General features: G+C 33.7%; 1 protein-coding gene across 1 annotated transcript; it reads right to left on the reverse strand.

Moving 5' to 3' along the window:
• Window positions 1-22,044: 22,044 nt before the first annotated feature.
• LOC108466713 (uncharacterized) lies at window positions 22,045-22,775 on the reverse strand. The gene is made up of 3 exons (XM_017767088.2): window positions 22,562-22,775; window positions 22,429-22,491; window positions 22,045-22,364 (listed from the first exon to the last, which is right to left on the reverse strand). The coding sequence occupies exons 1-3, from the start codon at window positions 22,631-22,633 to the stop codon at window positions 22,179-22,181; spliced, it is 321 nt and encodes a 106-aa protein (XP_017622577.1). The 5' UTR covers window positions 22,634-22,775; the 3' UTR covers window positions 22,045-22,178.
• Window positions 22,776-23,123: the final 348 nt, after the last annotated feature.

Consider the following 23,123-nt stretch of genomic DNA (forward strand, 5'->3'; position numbering starts at 1 on the left):
TAATTTGGTAAAAAGGACTAAATCGCGTAAGGCGTAAAATATAAGTTCTATTAGTTAAATGAACCAAATAGCTATAAAAAGGAAATTTGGAGCACTTTCATGGAAAATTGACCATTTTTTATATGAGTGGACTATTATGGCCATTAATTTAATGATTATAATGGTTTATAACAAGGTTATAATGGTAATTCAGTTAATTAAGTTTAATTTAATAAAACAAATGAAAATTTTAGTCCTTCATTCATCTTCTACAATTGAAGGAAAGGCAAAGAATAGCCATTTTTAAGCTTCAAATATTCGGCCACTTCAACTTGAGCATGTAAGTCCGTTTTAACTCGATTTTTAATGATTTCTACGTTTTTGAGCTCGTTGTAGCTTAATCTAGCTAACGCCTACCTTCATTTTTGAAATTATTATAGATTTTGAATGATTCCATTGTTGAATACTTGAGTTCTTTGATGTTTAATGATAGATTATGGAAGCTTGATGATAGTGTTACAAGTTTTATAAAGTGATTTTTGATAAAAATGTCAAATAGGGATTAAATTGTAAAAATGTAAAATGTGGTAGTTAAAAGTGTGAAATAATGAAAGAATTGGGCTGCTAGTAATATATAGAAAATCCTTCTATCATGGGTTATGGCCTAATTGTGTAATTTTTCATTTTTATGTATAAAGGACTAAATTGCAAAGTAGTCAACAGTCTAGGGGTAAATTTGTAATTTAGCCAAAATGAATGTTTTAGGCTAAATTGAATTGAATGAAAGTTTGAATGAGTTAATTTGATATTATATAGATCAAGATAAATAAATATCGGAACTAGATTGGGGAAAAAGAAAGGTTGGCGAATAGACGATAATTTTCATCCGAGCAACTCAAGGTAAGTTCGTATAATTAGAATTGAACTTTTCTATACTAGTAATTATTGAAATGAATATGTTTAATTGAAATATTTAAAGTATGAATGCTTTATTGATATAATGTATATATTACTGAGTCTTGTTTGAACTGTATGAATTCATTGGATACGAGTGACATGATACTGGGATTATCATTTTGGTCAAGCTCCTGCATTTGTTGCGGACTCACCACAGCTCGTATGAGCTTACTGTTCAGCTTGAAAGAGCTTACTATTTTTATCTCATTGTAGCTTACCATTTTAGCTTGTAGGAGCTTACTGTTCAACTCGAAAGAGCTTACTGTTTCAGCTCAATAGAGCTTATCGTTTCAGCTCAATAGAGCTTACTATTCATCAGCTCAAGAGGAGCTTACCGATCATGGCTTGAAAGAGCATATATGATGATCAATTGACGGATTACTGACTTTGTTCACTCAATTATCTTTTGAAGTTCTAATAGGTTTAACGGGCCTAAATATTGTTTATACAAATAAGCTACGGGTTATAAGTGTTATTAATGTTATATGTATGATATGTGAATTTAGAATGATACAAGGTATAGTTTTAATAGATGGTTTCATGAAATTGTAAAATGACTAACATGTGATGTATACTTGTGATTAGGTGCTACTTAATCAAATTGTTGCCATTTTTAATGTTGCTTTGATTTTGTACAAATGGTAAGTTTAATTCTTTATTATACGGGCTTACTAAGCTAAAAAGCTTACTCTGGTTTCTTTTCTATGTTTTATAGAGGCTCGTTGCTCGCTCGTTTCGGACAAGTTAGAGTTGCACATCAGACTATCCAATTTTTTATTGGTACTTTTGATCTTGTGGATATTGTAAATATGGCATGTATAGGCTAGTTTGAAAGATGTTAGTTATGTTAATCGATATCATGACTTTTGGTATATTTTTGTGTATTAGTAAGCCATGAGATTTGGCTTATTTTGATGTTATGTTTTGGTTGAATTGAAGTGTTCAATTATGATGTGTTTTGGCAAGGAATGATAGAATGAAATTATGCAAGTGAAGTCTTAATATGTTGATGTTAAATGAATGGATTATGCATGTTGTTAAATAGGTATTTGGATTTGTAATTGGTAGGTTTTGACATGGCTTATAATGTGTATTGAAATGATTATTTTGGTTGCCTATTGAGCTGTAAAAATGTGGTCAATTATGCTTGTAAATGCTTGTGTTTATAGGGTGGCAAAATGGCTTTGCAAATATCCTATTTTTGTCCACACGGGTGTGTGTCTCAACCGTGTGTGACACACGGTCATGTTGCACTGCCTTGTGTCCCCTAGTGTGAAAATGAAAGTGAAGTCAGTATACTCCACACGGCCTCACACACGGGCTGTGACTAGCCATGTGATACAAGTCAGTATACCCCCTAAATGGCACACGGCCTAGCACACGGGCATATGACTTGGCCATGTTGCATAAGTCAGTATACCCTACAGTTTTGGCACGGCCTGATATATGGGCTTGTGTGGCCATTTCGAAGGGCACAGGGGCATATGGTTGGCCGTGTGACCCAAGCCAGTATCCTTTCCAGTTTTCACACGGCCTGGCACATGGGCATGTCTTTGGTCGTGTGACACAAGTCAGTATGTATACCCTATTTTCACACGGTCTAGGACACGGGCATGTCTACTAACCATGTGAGGCACACGGCCTATTCACACGGGTGTGTGACACTTGATAAGTTGAAATTTTTCTAAGTTCTTAAAATTTTAATATATTACCGAATTAGTCCCGAATGCATGGTTTAAGCTTGATATGCTTGATTTAAGTATATATTGAATGTGAAATTATAATATTGAGTGAAATAAGATGTTATTTGATATATGATTGTTCTGAATTGAGTTACAAGTCCGGTAATGCCTCTTAACCTATTCCGGCGATGGTTACAGGTTAAGAGTGTTACACTTAGCCTATGTGCTTAATTCTGGGAGTAAAGGTTTGAGAGTTTAGGATATCCATGCTGTGAAGGATTTTCCTAACATCTTTCCAGAGGAGTTACCTTATTTTCCGCTAGATTGGGAAGTTGAGTTTGGTATTGAAGTTTATCCTGATACCGTACAGGTGTCCATTGCACCTTATCGCATGGCACCGAAAGAACTCAAGGAGCTGAAGATCTAGTCGCAAGAACTGTTGGATCGAGTGTTTATCCAATAGAGTGTATCTCCTTGGGGTGTGCTGGTGTTATTTGTAAAGAGGAAAGATGGTATCTTGAGATTGTGTATTGATTATCGACAGTTGAATAAGTTAACTATCAAGAATAAGTATCTGTTGCCTTGTATTGATGACCTATTTGATTAGTTCAAGGGAGCAATAGTGTTTTCGAATATTGATTTAAGGTCTGGGTATTATCAAACCAAAGTAAAAGAGGCTGATGTCCTAAAGACTGTGTTTAGGAATCGATACGGGCATTATGGTTATACCGTTTAGATTGACGGATACACCTGCAATGTTTATGGACCTAATGAAATAAGTTTTTCAATCGTATCTAGATTAGTTCATAGTTGTTTTATAGATGATTTTCTCATGTAATCCCATACTGAGGATGATCATGTTACACATCTACGGGTTTTTTTATATTTTGCAAGAGAAATAGCTGTATGCGAAGTAAGTAAGTGCGAGCTCTAGCTTTGGGAAGTGTTGTTTCTCAGGCATGTGGTGTCTTCCAAAGGGATACGAGTGGATTCAAAAAAAGTTGAGGCTATTCTAGAGTAGAAGCAGACGAAGAGCGTTACTAAGGTCTGTAGTTTTCATGGATAAGCGGGGTACTGTCTTAGATTCATTGAGGGGTTCTCTATTATAGCTGCACCCTTAATGAAGCTACTTCAGAAGAATGAGCTGTTTGAGTGGATTGAGGAAAGATAAAGATGTTTTGATAAGCTGAAAACAATGTTGACCGAGGCACCAATGTTGGTTCAACCTAAGTCTAGAAAAGAGTATGTTGCATATAGTGATGCGCCGTATATAGGACTCGAATGTGTATTTATACAGGATGGGAAGGTGGTAGCATATGCTTCGAGATAGTTGAGGCCACATGAGCGTAATTACCCAACCCATCATTTGGAGATAGTTGCTGTAGTCTTTGCACTCAAGATTTGGCGTTACTATCTTTATGGTGAGAGGTGTGTTATGTACACCTATCACAAGAGTCTTTATCTTTTATCCCAGAATGAGTTACTAAAGGACTATGATTGTGTGATTGAATATCACCTAGCAAAGCGAATGTGGTTGTTGATGCTTTGATTTGAAAGTTGATGATTGAATTGCGAGTCATGTTTGCACAGTTGAGTTCAACCAGTGATGGTGGGTTGTTCGCTGAGCTTCAGGTGAAGCTAACTTTTTCTAGTCAAATTAAGGAGAGGCAGTTAATGGATGAGTTCTTAGTGAAAAAGATTCGGTAAGTTGAAGATGGTAGCGGTGGAGAGTTTGAGCTAAACTTACCTCGAGATCCATGATTTACCTCGAGATTTTGGAGGATTCTGTAGAGAGCTTTGGGTTCTAAGCTTAACTTTGGTACGGCTTACCATTCCTAGACAGATGGTCAGTCAGAACAGGTAGTTCAGATATGTAATATCCTAAATTAGGGCTTAATCGGAATAGTGATTTCGTGACCACAAATCCGAGATAGAAATAATTATTTTACAATGATTTTGATGTTTATGATATGATTGCATGATTGTGTGAAAATTTCGTGATGAAATTCTATGCCTAAAGTGCTTAAATTGAAAGTAGGGACTAAATCGAATAAGTTGCAAAACTTGCATTCTAGAAGTTTTTAGTATGAAATTGTTTTGGAATATTAATGAGGAGGTCTTAAATAGCAATTTTACCAATTTTAAGTTCATGGACAAAATTTGGACATGGAAGGAATTTTTGGAAAGTCTAGTAGTAAGGGTATTTTGGTCATTTAGTTATTAAAATGAATTAAAAACAAAATTAAAAGCCAATTTTTGTCCATCTTCTTCATTAGACCGAAATTTCAAGGGTTCTCCATAGCTAGGGTTTGTTTCAAGCTTCCAAGCTCCATAGTAAGTGATTCCAAGCCCCGTTTTTAATGATTTTTACGTTTTTTAGATCCCTGTAACTCGATAAAGCTTATGTTAGCAATAATTTAACCTAGGGTTTATATTTGGAAAAATACCCATAGGTGAAATTTGTGTATTTTGATGTTTTATGATAGAATATGAAGTTTTAAATTATGTTAGACAACTTGTACTACTTGATTTTAAGCAAAAACGAGTAAAAGGGCTTAATCGGTAAAAATACCTAATAGTCACAAGTACATGTTAGAGTGAGAATTTGATGTTTCCATAGAAGAGAAAAGTGATCAGCATGTTGTAAAACATAAGAATAAGGAATAAAGTTTAATCCCGAGCCTAGGGGCAAAAATGTAAATATGCAAAAGTTTAGGGGTAAAATTGTAATTTTGCCAAAATTTGAGTTAAGGATTAATTTGATAATGTGAGTATTAAATAAGCTAAATGTGTTATTTTAGATCAAGAAAGACGTGGAATCGACCTCAATCGAGGAAAAGAAAAGATTGTGGACTAAATTGCAAAATCTTTGTATTTTGGTACCAAGGTAAGTTCATGTGTAAATAATGTAGCATAATGGTTATTTTTAAGTTATTGATGTTAATTATATGTTATGCTGAATTTTATTATGAAATGTATGCTTTGTGGTTAATTTCAAATAATATGTAAATTATGTGAACTACTTGTTAAATATAATTGTTACTGAGTATTGATTTCGGCATTCTACGGAAGACGGCAAGGATAAGTGTTCGAGGAAAAGCCCGTTTGAACCTTAGGAATAGATTAGGATACAAGTGACATGTCACTAGGATGGTTGAGCATCCGAACTCGTTGAGTTGAGTCCGAGTTCACTTATGGATGCGAACGCCTCGAGCTCGTTGAGTTGAGTCCGAGTTCGCTATGGGCGGGTTACATGATTGCTTGATTGAATATGTGGCACTTATGTGCAAGTTATCCATGTATCCGAATTATATTCGATGTGTTCAACGGTAAAGTTCTACTCAAATGGAGGAAAATTTGAGATGTAAAGAGACGTATTGGTAAGTGATATGAAATGGATATTTTGGACAGGTATGTATTTAACCCTCGGGTTGAGTATTGATACAACCACGATAAGGTAATAAGATGATGAAGAATGATTAAAATGTGATATGTGTTTTAGTGATGTATGCTAATGTTGACTGGTATAACTGTTTGTTATGTTACTTATTATTTGCATATGAACTTACTAAGCATTTATGCTTACTCCTCCTTCTTACTCATTGTAGTTTTGGACAAGCCACTTTCGAGTCGGGATAGGTCAAGGCTCACCACACTATCCGAAGATTTTTGGTAAATGGCTTGTAAATTTAAGTATGGCATGTATAGCAATATACCCATTTTGTGTAAATGATCTTATGGTATGGTTGTGAAATGGTTGAGGAAATTCTTGATAATGATAAATTATGAAAATGGTTAGTTTAGATTATGTTTGATGTTAAGGAAAACTATTAAGATACTTAGTGCATAAAACTCATAAAAGGATGAAATTTACCATAAATGTAATACCGCAGCAACACTAATGCGAGTTTGAAAATTTACTAAAAATCATAGAAATTGAATTTGGTGGTTAAATACATATCAAATTGGAGCTTATTATGTCTAGTTTCACATGAAACAAATGAAACAAGTAAAGGAAGTATATGTTAGAAGATATTTTAATTTTAGTGAAACAGAGTCATAGCAGTTTCTGAATCCCCTGTTCCTACTTTAGAAATTCACCATAAATTGTAAAGATATAATTAGGTGGTGTATTTTATATCCTCAGAATCCTTATTGAGTCTAATTTTAGTATAAACAAACCTCATAGTCATATGAATTTTGTACAGATAGAAATGTGGTTCGAAGTAAACAGAGGTCAGACCAGTCGAGTCTTGAAACAGGGGTAACTTTAACTAATAAACTGTACTAATTGGCCCAACCAAAATTCTAGAAAAAATTAATAGATAGTTTTATGAGTCTAGATTCAGGAAAATTTACGGATCTTAATTTCGAGTTTCGTAACTCGAGATATGATTTTTCTTGTGACTGTGACGCAAGTAGCTTAAAAGCTGTGAATGTAGAAACAAATAATTCAAAGTTCTAAAAATGTTAAACTAAGCTTAGTAACACCTCATACTCGACTCCGGCGACGGTCTCGGGTGTGGGGGCGTTACATTTAGTGGTATCAGAGTAGGTTTAGTCGGTTCTCGGACTACGTGTTGTATGTACGGATTTTGCTATACATGCCATATGTATGAATTGTGATAGTGTGACGACTTGACCTTTTAAATGAAATTTTTTTATATAGTAAATGGATCCCGATCCAATGTGGCGAGATGAAGTCTGAGTAATGCGCCAGCTCGGCTGATGGAGCAGTGGATCGAAAACCCACCCCTCACTGTTGGTCGGGAGGAGGGAAAGGGATCGAAGCCTTTCTCCAAATGATGAGTGCATGGTACACTGAGTTCGTTCGTACGAACCCAAATGTACGACCTCCCCCACCTCCCCCAATTCCTCAACCTATGCCTCCAATGCCTCAAGGAGTGGATATGATAAAATTTCACAGAACCCCCGTTGATAGAATTCGTAAACAAGGGGCTGAAGAATTTAGAGCAAATATTGATGATGATGCAGAGAAAGCAGAGTTCTGGCTTGAAAATTCTATCCGGGTATTTGATGAATTATCTTGTACACCTGAAGAATGTTTGAAATGTGCTACATCTTTGTTGAGAGATTCAGCCTATAATTGGTGGAAGACTTTGATTTCAGTGGTACCGAAAGAGAGGGTAACTTGGGAATTCTTTCAAGAAGAGTTTCGGAAGAAATATATTAGTGAAAGATTTATTGATCAGAAATGTAAAGAGTTGCTTGAGTGAAGCAAGGTAATATGACAGATCTCGAATATGAAAGAGAGTTTGTTCGATTAAGTAAGTATGCCAGGGAATATGTTCCTACAGAAGCCAAGATGTGCCGACGATTTGAAGACGGGCTTAACGAAGACATTAAGGTATTTGTTGGGATCCTTGAACTAAAAGAAATGGTGGTACTTGTCGATCGAGCTTGCAAGGTTGAAGAATTACTGAAGGAAAAGAAAAGGTAGAATCAAACACGAAATTGGAAGAAAAGACCAATGAGTAATGCACCTCACAAAGAACCGGAAAGTCAAGAAATATGAATCCTCGTTCCCAAGTTTCAATTTGGGCAATCATATGGAAATTTTAAGAAGCGAAATGTGGGTCCTAAATCTCAAACTACTTCATGGCTAGTGTGGGAAATACGAGATTTGTTAAACCCGAGTGACAATGTGTGGTAGAAATCATTTTGGTCCGTGCAGAGCAAATGAATGTTTTCGATGTGGTTCTCCTGGATCATTTTATTAGAGACCGCCAGAGAGCCGAGAAAGAAAAATTTCGAATGTAAAAGCTAGTGGTGCGACTCGAGGGAAGGTATCCAGAAAAGTTGGAAGTGAAACAAGCGAGAAGAATGTAGCCGAGGATGCACCGTTAGACTGAAGGAAGGGCTCGGCTAGAACTTATGCTATTAAAGCGCGTGAAGATGCTTCCTCACCGATGTGATTACTGTACATTTTCTCTCTATAATGTTAATGTTATTGCTTTGATTGATCCCGGTTCTACTCATTCATATGTGTGCATGAAATTGGTGTCTAGTATGAATATACCTGTTGAGAATACAGAATTTATGATTAGAGTGTCGAATCCGTTAGGCAAATGTGTGACTATTGATAAAGTATGTAAGAAATGTCCTTTAATGATTCGGGATCATTACTTTCCGGCTGACTTGATGTTGTTGCCGTTTGATGAATTTGATGTTATTTTGGGTATGGATTGGTTGACATTGCATGATGCTATAGTAAATTGCAAAGAAAAGGTTATAGAATTAAAGTGTGGAAATGGTGAAACTCTGCGGGTTGAATCAGATAAATCGAGGCATTGCCTAGTGTGATTTCTTCAATGTCGGCTCAAAGATATCGAGAAAGGGTTATGAAGCTTATTTGGCGTATGTAATTAATACAAAAGAAGTTGAAAAGAAAGTTGAATCGGTCTTGGGTTGTGTGTGAATTTGGACGTATTTCGGAAGAATTGCCGGTTTGCCTCCGGTCGTGGAAGTAGAATTTGGTATTGATTTGATACGGAACACTCCGATCTCGATTGCTCCATATAGAATGGCACCAACAGAGTTGAAAGAATTAAAGTCGCAGCTTGCAAGAGTTGACCGATAAAGGCTTTGTGAGACCGAGTTTTTCACCTTGGGGTGCTCCGTGTTATTTGTGAAAAGAAGGATGGTTCTATGAGATTATGTGTTGATTATCGGCGGTTAAATAAGGTGACAATCAAAAACAAGTATCCGCTTCGAGAATTGATGATTTGTTTGATCACTAAAAGGAGCGACATGGTTTTCAAAGATTGACTTGAGATCCGGTATTACCAACTGCGGGTAAAGGAGTCGATGTACCTAAAAGCGCTTTTAGAACAAGGTATGGTCATTATGAATTTTTAGTTATGCCATTCGGATTGACAAATGCTCCTCATTGTGTTTATGGATTTAATGAATCGCATATTTCGCCATACTTGGACAAATTTGTTGTGGTGTTTATAGATGATATTTTAATTTATTCAAAAGATGAGATGAACATCTTGAGCATTTGAGGATAGTTTTGCAAACTTTGAGAGATAAGCATTTGTATGCTAAGTTTAGTAAAAGTGAATTTTGGCTCCGGAAGTTGGATTTTGGGTCATATTGTTTCGGTGATGGTATACGGGTTGATCCTAGTAAAATTTCAGCCATTGTTGATTGGAAACCACCGAAAAACGAATCGAAGTTAGAAGTTTCTTGGGGCTAGCTGGGTATTATCGGCGGTTTGTAAATGGATTTTCTATAATTGCTGCTCCTATAACTAGATTACTCAGAAAGGATGTTAAATTTGAATGGACGGAAGAATGTCAATGAGTTTTGAAGAATTGAAAAGTTATTAACAGAGGCACCAGTGTTAGTACAGCCCGAATCGTAAAGAATTTGTGGTGTATAGTGATGCTTCTCTAAATGGTTTGGGGTGTGTGCTCATGCAAGAAGGAAAAGTGGTGGCATATGCTTGAGGCGTTAAAACCTCATGAGAGGAATTATCCTACTCGCGATTTGGAATTGGTCGGTGGTGTTTGCTTTGAAAATTTGGCGACATTATTTGTATGGTGAAAATGTCGGGTATATACCGACCACAAAAGTCTTAAGTACTTGATGTCACAAAAGACTTGAATTTGAGACAACGAAGATGGTTGGAGTTGTTGAAAGATTACGAGCTTGTTATTGATTATCATCCGGGAAAAGCGAATGTGGTTGCTGATGCTTTGAGCGAAAGTTGTTGTTTGCTTTGAGAGTTATGAACACTCGGTTGAAAGTGTCAAATGATGGTTCGATTCTAGCAGAGTTAAGAGCAAAACCAATGTTTTTACAAGAGATTTCGAAACTCGAAAAAATGATCAAGATTTGCTAGCCAAAAGAAAAGCAAAGTGAAGTCGACACGGATCGATTTGAAATTGGTTCGATGGGTGCTTAATGTTTAAAGATCGGATTTGTGTAAATCAAGAATGAGGAATTGATTCAAAAGATCCTACAGAAGCACATAGTGGTTATTTCTCGATTCATCCGGTAGTACGAAAATGTATAATGACTTGAAGAAAATGTATTGGTGGAATGGAATGAAAAGAGATATATCGAGTTTGTGTCCAAATGCTTAATTTGTCAACAGTGAAAGTGAACACCAAGTACCTTCGAGGATTACTCCACCTATTATGGTTCCTAAATGGAAATGGGATCGGATTACTATGGATTTTGTTTCAGATTGCCATTGACTCGGAAAGAAAGATGCCATCCGGGTAATAGTTGATGATTAACTAAGTCGGCTCATTTTATCCCTATGCGTCGAATTATTCTCTTAACAAGTTGGCTGAATCAGTATATTAAAGAAATTGTTAGATTACACGGAATACCATTATCGATTATTTCAGATAGAGATCCAAGGTTTACCTCGCGGTTTTGGCAAAAGTTGCAAGACGCGTTAAGTACGGTTAAATTTCAAGATCTTGCTTTTCATCCACAAACCGATGGACAATCGAGAGAGTAATTGATTCTTGAAGACATGCTCGATGTTGTGTATTGGAATTTCAAGGAAGTTGGGAAAGATATTTGCCGTTGGTAGAATTTGCTTACAACAATAGCTATCGACGAGCTTGAAAATGGCACCTTATGAAGCATTGTATGGTCGCAAGTGTCGAACGCCTTTGTATTGGACTGAACTCAAGGAAAATCAGATTTATGGAGTTGATTTAATAAAAGAAATCAAGAAAAGTGAAGATAATTCGAGATTGTTTGAAAGTCGCTTGAGATAGATGTAAATCTTATGCGACCTAAAGCGAAAGGACATTGAGTTTCAAGTTGGTGATAAGGTATTTTTGAAAGTGTCTCTATGGAAGAAAGTCCTTAGATTTGGACGAAAGGGCAAGTTAAGTCCGCGTTTTATTGGACCGTATGAAATAATTGAAAAAGTTAGACCGGTAGCATATCGGCTAGCTTTACCACCAATTAGAAAAGATTCATGATGTGTTTCACGTATCTATGTTACGTCGGTATCGTTCGGATCCTTCACATATAATTTCACCTACTGTAAATTGAACTGCGACTGATATGACTTATGAAGAAGAACCGATTAAGATTTTAGCTCGAGAAGTCAAACAACTAAGAAATAAAAGTGTTGCACTTGTGAAAGTGTTGTGGCAAAAGCATGGGGTAGAAGAGACTACATGGGAAACTGAAGAAACTATGAGAAACCAATACCCACACTGTTTATTGGGTAAGATTTTCGAGGACGAAAATCTTTAAAAGGGGGGGAGAGTTGTAATATCCTAAATTAGGGCTTAATCGGAATAGTGGTTTCGTGACCACAAATCCGAGATAGAAATAATTATTTTACAATGATTTTGATGTTTATGATATGATTGCATGATTGTGTGAAAATTTCGTGATGAAATTCTATGCCTAAAGTGCTTAAATTGAAAGTAGGGACTAAATCGAATAAGTTGCAAAACTTGCATTCTAGAAGTTTTTAGTATGAAATTGTTTTGGAATATTAATGAGGAGGTCTTAAATAGCAATTTTACCAATTTTAAGTTCATGGACAAAATTAGGACATGGAAGGAATTTTTGGAAAGTTTAGTAGTAATGGTATTTTGGTCATTTAGTTATTAAAATGAATTAAAAACAAAATTAAAAGCCAATTTTTGTCCATCTTCTTCATTAGGCCGAAATTTCAAGGGTTCTCCATAGCTAGGGTTTGTTTCAAGCTTCCAAGCTCCATAGTAAGTGATTCCAAGCCCGCTTTTAATGATTTTACGTTTTTGAGATCCCAGAACTCGATAAAGCTTATGTTAGCAATAATTTAACCTAGGGTTTATATTTGGAAAAATACCCATAGGTGAAATTTGTGTATTTTGATGTTTTATGATAGAATATGAAGTTTTAAATTATGTTAGACAACTTGTACTACTTGATTTTAAGCAAAAACGAGTAAAGGGCTTAATCGGTAAAATACCTAATAGTCACAAGTACATGTTAGAGTGAGAATTTGATGTTTCCATAGAAGAGAAAAGTGATCAGCATGTTGTAAAACATAAGAATAAGGAATAAAGTTTAATCCCGAGCCTAGGGGCAAAAATGTAAATATGCAAAAGTTTAGGGGTAAAATTGTAATTTTGCCAAAATTTGAGTTAAGGATTAATTTGATAATGTGAGTATTAAATAAGCTAAATGTGTTATTTTAGATCAAGAAAGACGTGGAATCGACCTCAATCGAGGAAAAGAAAAGATTGTGGACTAAATTGTAAAATCTTTGTATTTTGGTACCAAGGTAAGTTCATGTGTAAATAATGTAGCATAATGGTTATTTTTAAGTTATTGATGTTAATTATATGTTATGCTGAATTTTATTATGAAATGTATGCTTTGTGGTTAATTTCAAATAATATGTAAATTATGTGAACTACTTGTTAAATATAATTGTTACCGAGTATTGATTTCGGCATTCTACGGAAGACGACAAGGATAAGTGCTCGAGGAAAAAGCCCGTTTGAACCTTAGGAATAGATTAGGATACAAGTGACATGTCACTAGGATGGTTGAGCATCCGAACTCGTTGAGTTGAGTCCGAGTTCACTTATGGATGCGAATGTCCGAACTCGTTGAGTTGAGTCCGAGTTCGTGAGATGTAACTAGGCATCCGAACTCGTTGAGTTGAGTCCGAGTTCACTTATGGATGCGAACGCCCGAGCTTGTTGAGTTGAGTCCGAGTTCGCTATGGGCGGGTTACATGATTGCTTGATTGAATATGTGGCACTTATGTGCAAGTTATCCATGTATCCGAATTATATTCGATGTGTTCAACGGTAAAGTTCTACTCAAATGGAGGAAAATTTCGAGATGTAAAGAGATGTATTGGTAAGTAATATGAAATGGATATTTTGGACAGGTATGTATTTAACCCTCGGGTTGAGTATTGATACAACCACGATAAGGTAATAAGATGATGAAGAATGATTAAAATGTGATATGTGTTTTAGTGATGTATGCTAATGTTGACTGGTATAACTGCTTTGTTATGTTACTTATTATTTGCATATGAACTTACTAAGCATTTATGCTTACTCCTCCTTCTTACTCATTGTAGTTTTGGACAAGCCACTCAGAGTCGGGATAGGTCAAGGCTCACCACACTATCTAGAAGATTTTTGGTAAATGGCTTGTAAATTTAAGTATGGCATGTATAGCAATATACCCATTTTGTGTAAATGATCTTATGGTATGGTTGTGAAATGGTTGAGGAAATGCTTGATAATGATAAATTATGAAAATGGTTAGTTTAGATTATGTTTGATGTTAAGGAAAACTATTAAGATACTTAGTGCATAAAACTCATAAAAGGATGAAATTTACCATAAATGAATACCGCAAAGAACACTAAGGCGAGTTTGAAAATTTACTAAAAATCATAGAAATTGAATTTGGTGGTGAAATACAAATCAAATTGAAGCTTATTATGTCTAGTTTCACATGAAACAAATGAAACAAGTAAAGGAAGTATATGTTAGAAGATATTTTAATTTTAGTGAAACAGAGTCATAGTAGTTTCTGAATCCCTGTTCCTACTTTAGAAATTCACCATAAATTGTAAAGATATAATTAGGTGGTGTATTTTATATTCTCAGAATCCTTATTGAGTCTAGTTTTAGTATAAACAAACCTCATAGTCATATGAATTTTGTACAGAGAGAAATGTGGTTCGTAGTAAATGTGGGTCAGACCAGTTGAGTCTTGAAACAGGGGTAACTTTAACTAATAAACTGTTCTAATTGGCCCAACCAAAATTCTAGAAAAATTAATAGATAGTTTTATGAGTCTAGATTCAGGAAAATTTACGGATCTTAATTTCGAGTTTCAGTAACTCGAGATATGATTTTTCTTGTGACTGTGGCGCAAGTAGCTTAAAAGTCGTGAATGTAGAAACAAATAATTCAAAGTTCTAAAATGTTAAACTAAGCTTAGTAACACCTCATACTCGACTCCGGCGACGGTCTCGGGTGTGGGGGCGTTACAAGATACTTGAGGATATGTTGCGCAGCTGTGTCATCGAGTTTGGTGGTAGTTGGGAGTGATATATGCCTTTAGGGGAATTTTCTTACAATAATAGTTATCAATTAAGTATTCAGATGGCATCGTTCAAGGCACTATATGGTAGGAAATGTAAAACTCCTTTTTGATTCGGGAGATTGCGGAGAAGGTGAAACTGATTAATGATAGACTGAAAGCCGCTTCTGATAGGAAAAATTCTTATGCAAATCTAAAACGCTGTGACATCGAGTTTCAGGTTAGGGATCGAGTGTTCCTTAAGGTTTCACCTTGGAAGAAAGTTCTAAGATTTGAACGAAAAGGGAAATTAAGTCCAAGATTGATTGGGCCTTACGAGGTTATTAAGAGGATGGGATTAGTAGCATATTCACTCAAATTACCGGTTGAACTTGAGTGTATTCACAATGTATTTCATGTGTCTCTGTTGCTTAAGTATCGATCTGATCCATCGCATGTTGTTTTGGTTAAGGAGATCGAGGTTCAACCTGATTTTATGAAGCGAAACTAGTTGAGATCTTAGCACATGAGGTTAAGGTGTTGCGTAATAAAAGGATACCTTTGGTAAAGGTTTTGTGGCGTAACCACAAGACTGAGAAAGATACTTGAGAAACCGAGGATGCGATGAGACGATAGTATCCTTATCTATTCGGTTCAAGTAATTTCGGGGATGAAATTCTTTTAGAGGGGAAGAGTTGTCAAATCCTAGAAATCGGGTTGATAGTATTGGCATTAAATTATAGATTAAAAATAGAGTAAATAGAAAACATGTTAGTAATTAGGACTAAAAAGGAATAGAAGTTAAAGTAGAGAACTTAAATAGGTAAATTAGGACTAATGGTTAGTGGGGGATTTATTAAAACAAAGGTAAAATTAGAAGGGATCTATAGGATAGATGAACCAATTTTATAAATGAATTTGGCTATAAAAGCCAACACGGCTCATTTTCTTCCTCTTGTTTTAATTTCTTTTTTTCTTTTCTTTCTTTTCACACATTCTTCACTTCAAAATTTGTTGCATCTAGTTAATTTTCCTTCAAAATTTTCTCGCGCATTATATTTTCTAAGCAACCAAACACCATTTTTCTTCTTAAACTTTGGTTTGATTATTGAGCGGACCACTCAGAAGTTCTGAGGGATAACTAGATTGAAAGTAAACAATCTATTTTCATGTCAAATCTGCATGAAATACTTTTGACTAGAGTATTTACAGTATAGTTAGGAATTATAAAAAAATCTTTGTTTTTTTTTTGGTAAACGTTTGGCTTAAAGAAAATAGTGAATCGAAGCTGGCAAAGCTATGAAATGTCTTCTAAAATGATTTTCAAAGAGCTTTAATAAAAATAAAGGTTTACGATCCGATTTAGCAAAGTTTTTAAGAAAACTTATAAATAAAAGGATTTTACTCTTGAGGAAGACGATGAACAATGATTATTTTTGAAAGAATAGAGTTTAGTGGGGTTACCTTTAATTAATAGTCTAGATTTGCAAATACATGTAAGTTAGAAGAGTTAAAAGTTAGGAAATGAGGTAAGTACTAGAACAATAAAAATTTCTAACAAATAACGTAAGTAGTGGGCTGTTGTTGAGTAGTGGATGAATTAAATTGTTTTAGATAAAAATGTGATGTGTATTTATTCATGCGAAGCTAAAAATACTAGAGGAGCATAAACTAACAGAGACAAGGCAAGGAGAAGGTCACATAATCAACGTTGTGGTGAACCAAGTTAATACTTTGTGTACTGCGCTTGAAAACGAGGTCGAGCACAACAGGAAGTCAAATAAGATGTGCGAACCCTTTTATTTAACGTGTGAACCCTGGCATGTACATACGATCCCTACTAGATTTTCATGCGAACCTTGTGGTAATTTGATGTGAGCTCTGAGTTGTGATATGTGAACCATGCTTTTAAATTGTACGAGCCTATATGTGAGTACAAGCTCAATGTTTAAAGCTTTGTGATATAATTGGTGTGAACTATTATATATTATATATAAATATAGCTGTTGTGGGTTTTAATTTATATAAAATATATACATGTTGAAAAAAAAGGTTTTGTCATATATTATAAATGCAACCGTGGTTTTATTATAAATAATATATACTATTTAGCTAAGTGGGTATGCATACTTATATAATAGATAATCATGATGTAAAAAAAGGGTTTTGTGCAATGAATGCATGCGCAGGCTTCTTTATAAACAATATATATACATATCTTTGCACTAAATGGGTTCTTGTATTATATATCATATGGTGTGCGAACTTTAAATCGATTATGCTGTATGTACCTACAATATTATGAAAACCTATTACATGCGAACATATGTCATATGTGAACCCTGTTATTTTATGCTTGATGTTTTGTATATGCGAGCTTAATTCTCTGCGAACTATATTATGACGTGTTGTGGTACTACGAGCTCTGTTAAAATTGTTAGCCTAAACTGACGTAATCTATAAATGTGTATTATTGTGATATGTTGGTATTGTGAATTTCTACAACCATTGGATATAGTTAACATGCCATAAGATTGTGAATGATCGTCCATATTATATGATAAGGCATTGTGGCCCGTTAATTCAATGGAGATATAAGGGAATGTAGAGCAATGCTCCATTCACCAAGGACCGTAAGGTTGTGTTTTACAGAGAATTTGAGCATTCGTGCTACACTTATATGGCGATTTGATTGACTCTATGAGTCTTAGGGTGTGTTTGGGAGATCCGTTTATCCAATGAGTATATTATTTAATTATGTTTCCTTTCACGAATTTCTAATATATCACTAAATTAAATGGGGTTGATTATATCTGAATTAATGACATACATATTGTTTGTAGGCGAATCACTTACATGTAAATTGTTTAAGTGTGAATTGTTATATGCAATCTATCTGTAACTGAGTTGTTTGGTATGTAAATTATTGATGTGTTTTCTTGTGTTGTACGCATGTGTATTCACTAAGCTTTCCCAAGCTCATCCCTTTACTTTGTTTTCCCTTTCAGATAAGTAGTGCATAGGATAGCGAAGAGGGTGGCAATTCAGTGATCCATTGCACAAATTTTCTTTCTATAGTATATGCGTCGAGCTTATAAAACCTTAAGAAGGCGATGTGGGACATTCTAGGTTAGAGACTTAGAATGGGACCTAGATAATTTGGGTCAATTTATAAAACATTTTTCAAGGGTTGTAAATGGACTTTTCAGACAATTTAATTTTTTAAACTTTTTAATCTCTGTGTTTGCTTGTTTGCTTAAAACTATTGCTTGAATTATATGATACTGCTTATATGAAATAACGAGACATTTTGCATCTAGTAGAGCCTGCCAAAATTTAGGTATACCTTATTCCACTTATTGTATGACTTATTGTTTGATTTAGAAAAGCATGCTCTTAGGACTAAGTAACCCCACCTTCTCACATATGCAAAACATTCATTAAACATCAACCACCAAAACCAATTATCACACCATATTGGCATCAAGTAACCCCTCAACAAGAACACTTTAGTCTATACAAATCAACTTACAAATGTACCTCATATATGTACACAAATGACATCTCCATTTATACCTTCTATATCATTGAAATCATGCACACATTTCCTATCCATTCTTTTCTATACTAATCACCTATACATCTAGCCATTCTCAAGAATAAACAAACCATTGGCTTTCATCACCATGCACACTCATATATATATTAAGATACAAAACATGTAAACATAATATGCACCTTTAAGACCATTATCAATCATGTAAAACACTTATACATATCAACCTATGTACATAACATGTAACAATTCAAAATACATGCCAGAAAATCGAGCTTCAAACGTTAAAAGATTACCAAGTCAATAACATGATAGTGTGAGCTTCTCAACGATCTACCTGACATGTTTTGCAAGTTGGAAATCTACAAGGAAAAGGAAACAAGAGGGTAAGGACTACAAATGCTTAGTAAGTTCATTGATATTTAAACAACATCTTACTTCATTTTAAGATTTAACACAACAAGCTATTCGACTGGATAATTTTGCCTAAACATGGCAATCATAAATCAACAAGGTGAGTTCATCATATAATAAAATCCTATAGTAATTCGAACTTTAACAATTTCAATTTGATTTAATACCGATCGCATGAAATCAACAACTCAATATTATTTATATAATTCAATCAACATTTCAATTTATAAATACTAGTATTAGTATCAATAGTACCACCTAAACCAATGTATACATGATTCAATTAATCAATCTAAAGAATATACCATATTAACGTTTTAGTATCATTGACGTTATAATTCTATTCGTTTCATATTATACGGTAATTTCAATTTGATTTAATACCGATCGCATGAAATCAACAACTCAATATTATTTATATAATTCAATCAACATTTCAATTTATAAATACTAGTATTAGTATCAATAGTACCACCTAAACCAATGTATACATGATTCAATTAATCAATCTAAAGAATATACCATATTAACGTTTTAGTATCATTGACGTTATAATTCTATTCGTTTCATATTATACGGTAATATCAACATGTCATTTTCCAAATTACAATGCTTCATTCATCATAAATTCATAACAACCCTCCAGCTCGTAAATCCAGTTTGCATGATCTTTATATTACCAAATCACATCACAATCCAATTATATATATCATTTATCAGATATCACATTTATATCCCTATTAACTTGACTCAGGCTTGAACGGATATATGGATTCAACCAATCACACAAATTTAACATCCAGTGCATATCGGATAAATTTGAAATAGTAAGTTGTGCCCAACGCTGATCGGTTTAACTAACAATTAGGTGTGTCCAGCACTCATCGACTCATAGTTGTAATAACCCTAAACTCTTCCTATCCTATGGCATACCAATTATATCTAACTCAATTTCCATTATATGTCAATTTCTCAGTTCAATAATATTGTTCAATAGCCAATCATCAATACATACCAATATATCAACATATTATTCTCAATACAAAAATCAATTCTGCATTTACATTAATATATAATAATTCTCAAATCAGTTCAATTTAGTCCTTACCATAAACAGTCGATCAATTTCATACTGATATGGTTTGACTAGTTATAACCAACTATCAATTCATTTTTCTCTCAGATTTAAATTCATCATATTAAATTTTATCCATCAATTTATCATTTCTTTACGATTTAGTCCATGACTCACCCATTGTACTACATTGTGAACAATTCAAACTACTATCAAACAATTACAAATTCACAAATCAAATGTAAAACAATTTAAATACAATCATATTATGTGCACTTACTTGGAAAAACAAGAGAAAACGGTTAACTCTCTAAAGACTAATAAGCAAATTCACTTTTTTCCTTGATTAATTCTGATTTGGTCCAATTCTTGTAATTCCAACCTTTTTATTTCATCCTATTATAAACATATATCAGCTCAATTTCATCATTCGGATGCCCTTAAAGTTTTGCGTTTTATTCAATTCAGTCCCCAAAACTGAAACTATTATAATTTTCATATTTAAGCCCCGTTTTCATTCCCATTTCAATTTCATCCCTGTACAACCCTCTAAATTCAATAATTACAAAAATTTCATGTCAATTTCAAAATATTTTCATTTTAGTCCCTAAACTCAAAACTAATAAATTTCACTTTACAAATTAGTCCTATTACATTTCTAAGCTTCAAATCCTAACATTAAACATAAAAAACCGTAAATGAAAACATTTTAAAACTTTAACAGTTTTGAAAATGGAGGCACGATTTAGCTAAATCAAGTTACAACAATATCAAAACCATAAAATTTACAAAAAAATGGGCAAAGGGCGAAATGTTTAAAGAATTTGGAGCTTTTCTTTCAATGGTGATATTTCGTGGTGAATGGTTCAAGGGAGAAGATGACAACCTTTTCCTTAGTTTATTCTTATTATTTTAACCTTTAATAATATTTTATTTAAATTTTAATAATGTATTTCACCAAAATTGCACATCTATCGTCCACTATTATGTTAAAGGCGGTCAATTTGTCATTTTAACCCTTGCAATATCACCATAAAAACCTTTTTAACTAATAAAACCAATAGTGGTTAATTTTTATGGTTTTTGGTATTTAGTCCTTATACCTTAATTAGTCACTAATTAAGTAAAATTACTTATCCAAACTTCAATTCACCTATAAAAAAACTCCATAAATATTTAATAAAAATATTTACAAACTCTAGAAATGAGGTCCCGATATCTCATTTTCCAAAATCACTAACTTTAGAGTTGAACCATTTATACTTTTAATAACTGTTCGATTGATAAAATTCATCAAATCAAAATTCAATACAATACTATAATAGACTAATAAATACTAATTAATAATATTTAATGACTCAATCATCGTAATACGAGATTTTGAAACTGCAGTTTTTCGTATCACTGAAAAACAAACTGTTACAATATGGACATTTTTTATATGTTAAATTTATTGGTATAACTTTGAAAATATATCTAACATGTTTGGAGTATTTTGAGGCATGTTTGCATTACTCAAAGAACTCACTTTTTTGCATTTTCTACAGGTATGTTCAAGATAGGATGAACATGTCTCGAGATAGGACAAACATTTTAGGGTTTGGTTGAGAAATAAGTCCTATATCTCCAGACATTCAAAGTTAATAGTCAAATTTAACTTTACGTGAGACAAGTCTCGAGGCATGTTACTATGTACCAATAATTGGCTAAGAATTGAGATTTGACTCGCAAATTTTGAAATGTAGGCCTTATATTAGTGATTAAGGCCTTTTTAAGGTCGATTTTTGTTTGTATTGATTCACTAATGGTTGAAAAGATTATTTGCTTGTTTATAACTGGTGTTTAAACATCAATTGTTGTTTGTCTAGGTAACTTGATGACTATATGGTGATCGAACTTCTAGATCGGGTAAAAGGTCCGGAGAGATCCCATTGCTTTTCTAGTATAGTTAGGGGACACTTCATGTTTTCAATTTATGGTTTTGCCATACGGAGGGTTTTCCAGGTAACTCCATATATTGGTAATTATAAAGCATCAATGTAGAATTCCACGCACCCACTTTCTCCTATAAACCTAATTTAAAAAATTTCATATTTGGGGTTGTTAGCAAATAAAATTTAAAAATTTTATTATAAATTTTGAAAGTTTTAGGGTTTTTTTATGTTCTCCTTAAAATTTTATTTTAGAATTTCTTTAAAATTTTAAAACATAATTTAAATTTTATTATGAGCAAACTTTTATTAAAAATCCTAAAAAAACATAATTAGTAAAAGAATGATTGTTTGATAATTTTCTCCCAAAATATTATAATAGGGATATAAAAATCTATGTTAAGAGTCCAAATATAACAGGCCCGAGACCTGTATTGTTTTATTACTAATTAACCCCAGAATGAGAAACAATAGTAGTATATTTACAAAGGGAATAGAGATAAAAGAAAAAAAAAAGAAAAAAAAAGAAAGCATTAACAGGCTCCTTCCTTAACACTAAAGTCGGGATCTGGAGATTCAATGTTGTTAATTTTGCATGAACATTGACAAGGCCTTTCCACAATGTTTTGAACTCCAACTTCTTTTTCTTCATCATCTGTCAATGTCAGCTCAGTCACCACTTCCTTTATTTCACCACCTGAAGTCATCAATCCAATTCCCTGCAAAGCCATATATATTAATAATTTCACAAATTAATAACTTGGTTTAGTTCAACAAACGAACCTCAATGAAACTGGCTGAAGCTTCCTTTGGGTCCATCTTCTGAGCTACATCTGCAGCCATTTCCTACACAAGCAAAAATGGGAATTTTATTATTAGGTGTGAGAAAAATGTAAATATATATAGAGAGACATACCCTAGCATGGTTGAGTTGGCCTTGATTCAAAGTTCTAGGCTCCATTTCAATGGAACAACAAACATTAGCCATAGAAAACAGTACAGCAACAGCAACCCAATTCTATTGATTTTCAACTCATAAATAGAATAGCTGCCCATTAATTTCCTACAACTTGCAAACTGGCTACAATTCTTTCACTCCATCTTCATGCCAAAATAGTTTACCTATAAATAGTTACCAAAACTGAATCATCATCACAAATTTTCTTTTTTAGTCACGGATATTGTTGAGTAAGATTTTAATGAAAGGAGAGTGGAAATTAAAGGGTCATTCAAATCCCGTGGCTCTCTTTTGAGTAAAATTAGTCACGGGGCTAACCCTTTTCCATTACAGGATTTAATTATGGCCACTGAAACTAAAAAAGTTAAAATGCTATATGTATACATCTCTTGACTATTGGTTAGCAATGTAAATAAGATATGACATCAATATTCATTAATTATCATGATTTTATCTTTCACTATGACCTCTAAATGGCTACAACAAACGTTATCAATCCATTTTGTTTTAATATTGGTAT

The sequence above is a fragment of the Gossypium arboreum genome, chromosome 2, assembly GCF_025698485.1.
Source record: "Gossypium arboreum isolate Shixiya-1 chromosome 2, ASM2569848v2, whole genome shotgun sequence".
NCBI lineage: Eukaryota > Viridiplantae > Streptophyta > Magnoliopsida > Malvales > Malvaceae > Gossypium > Gossypium arboreum.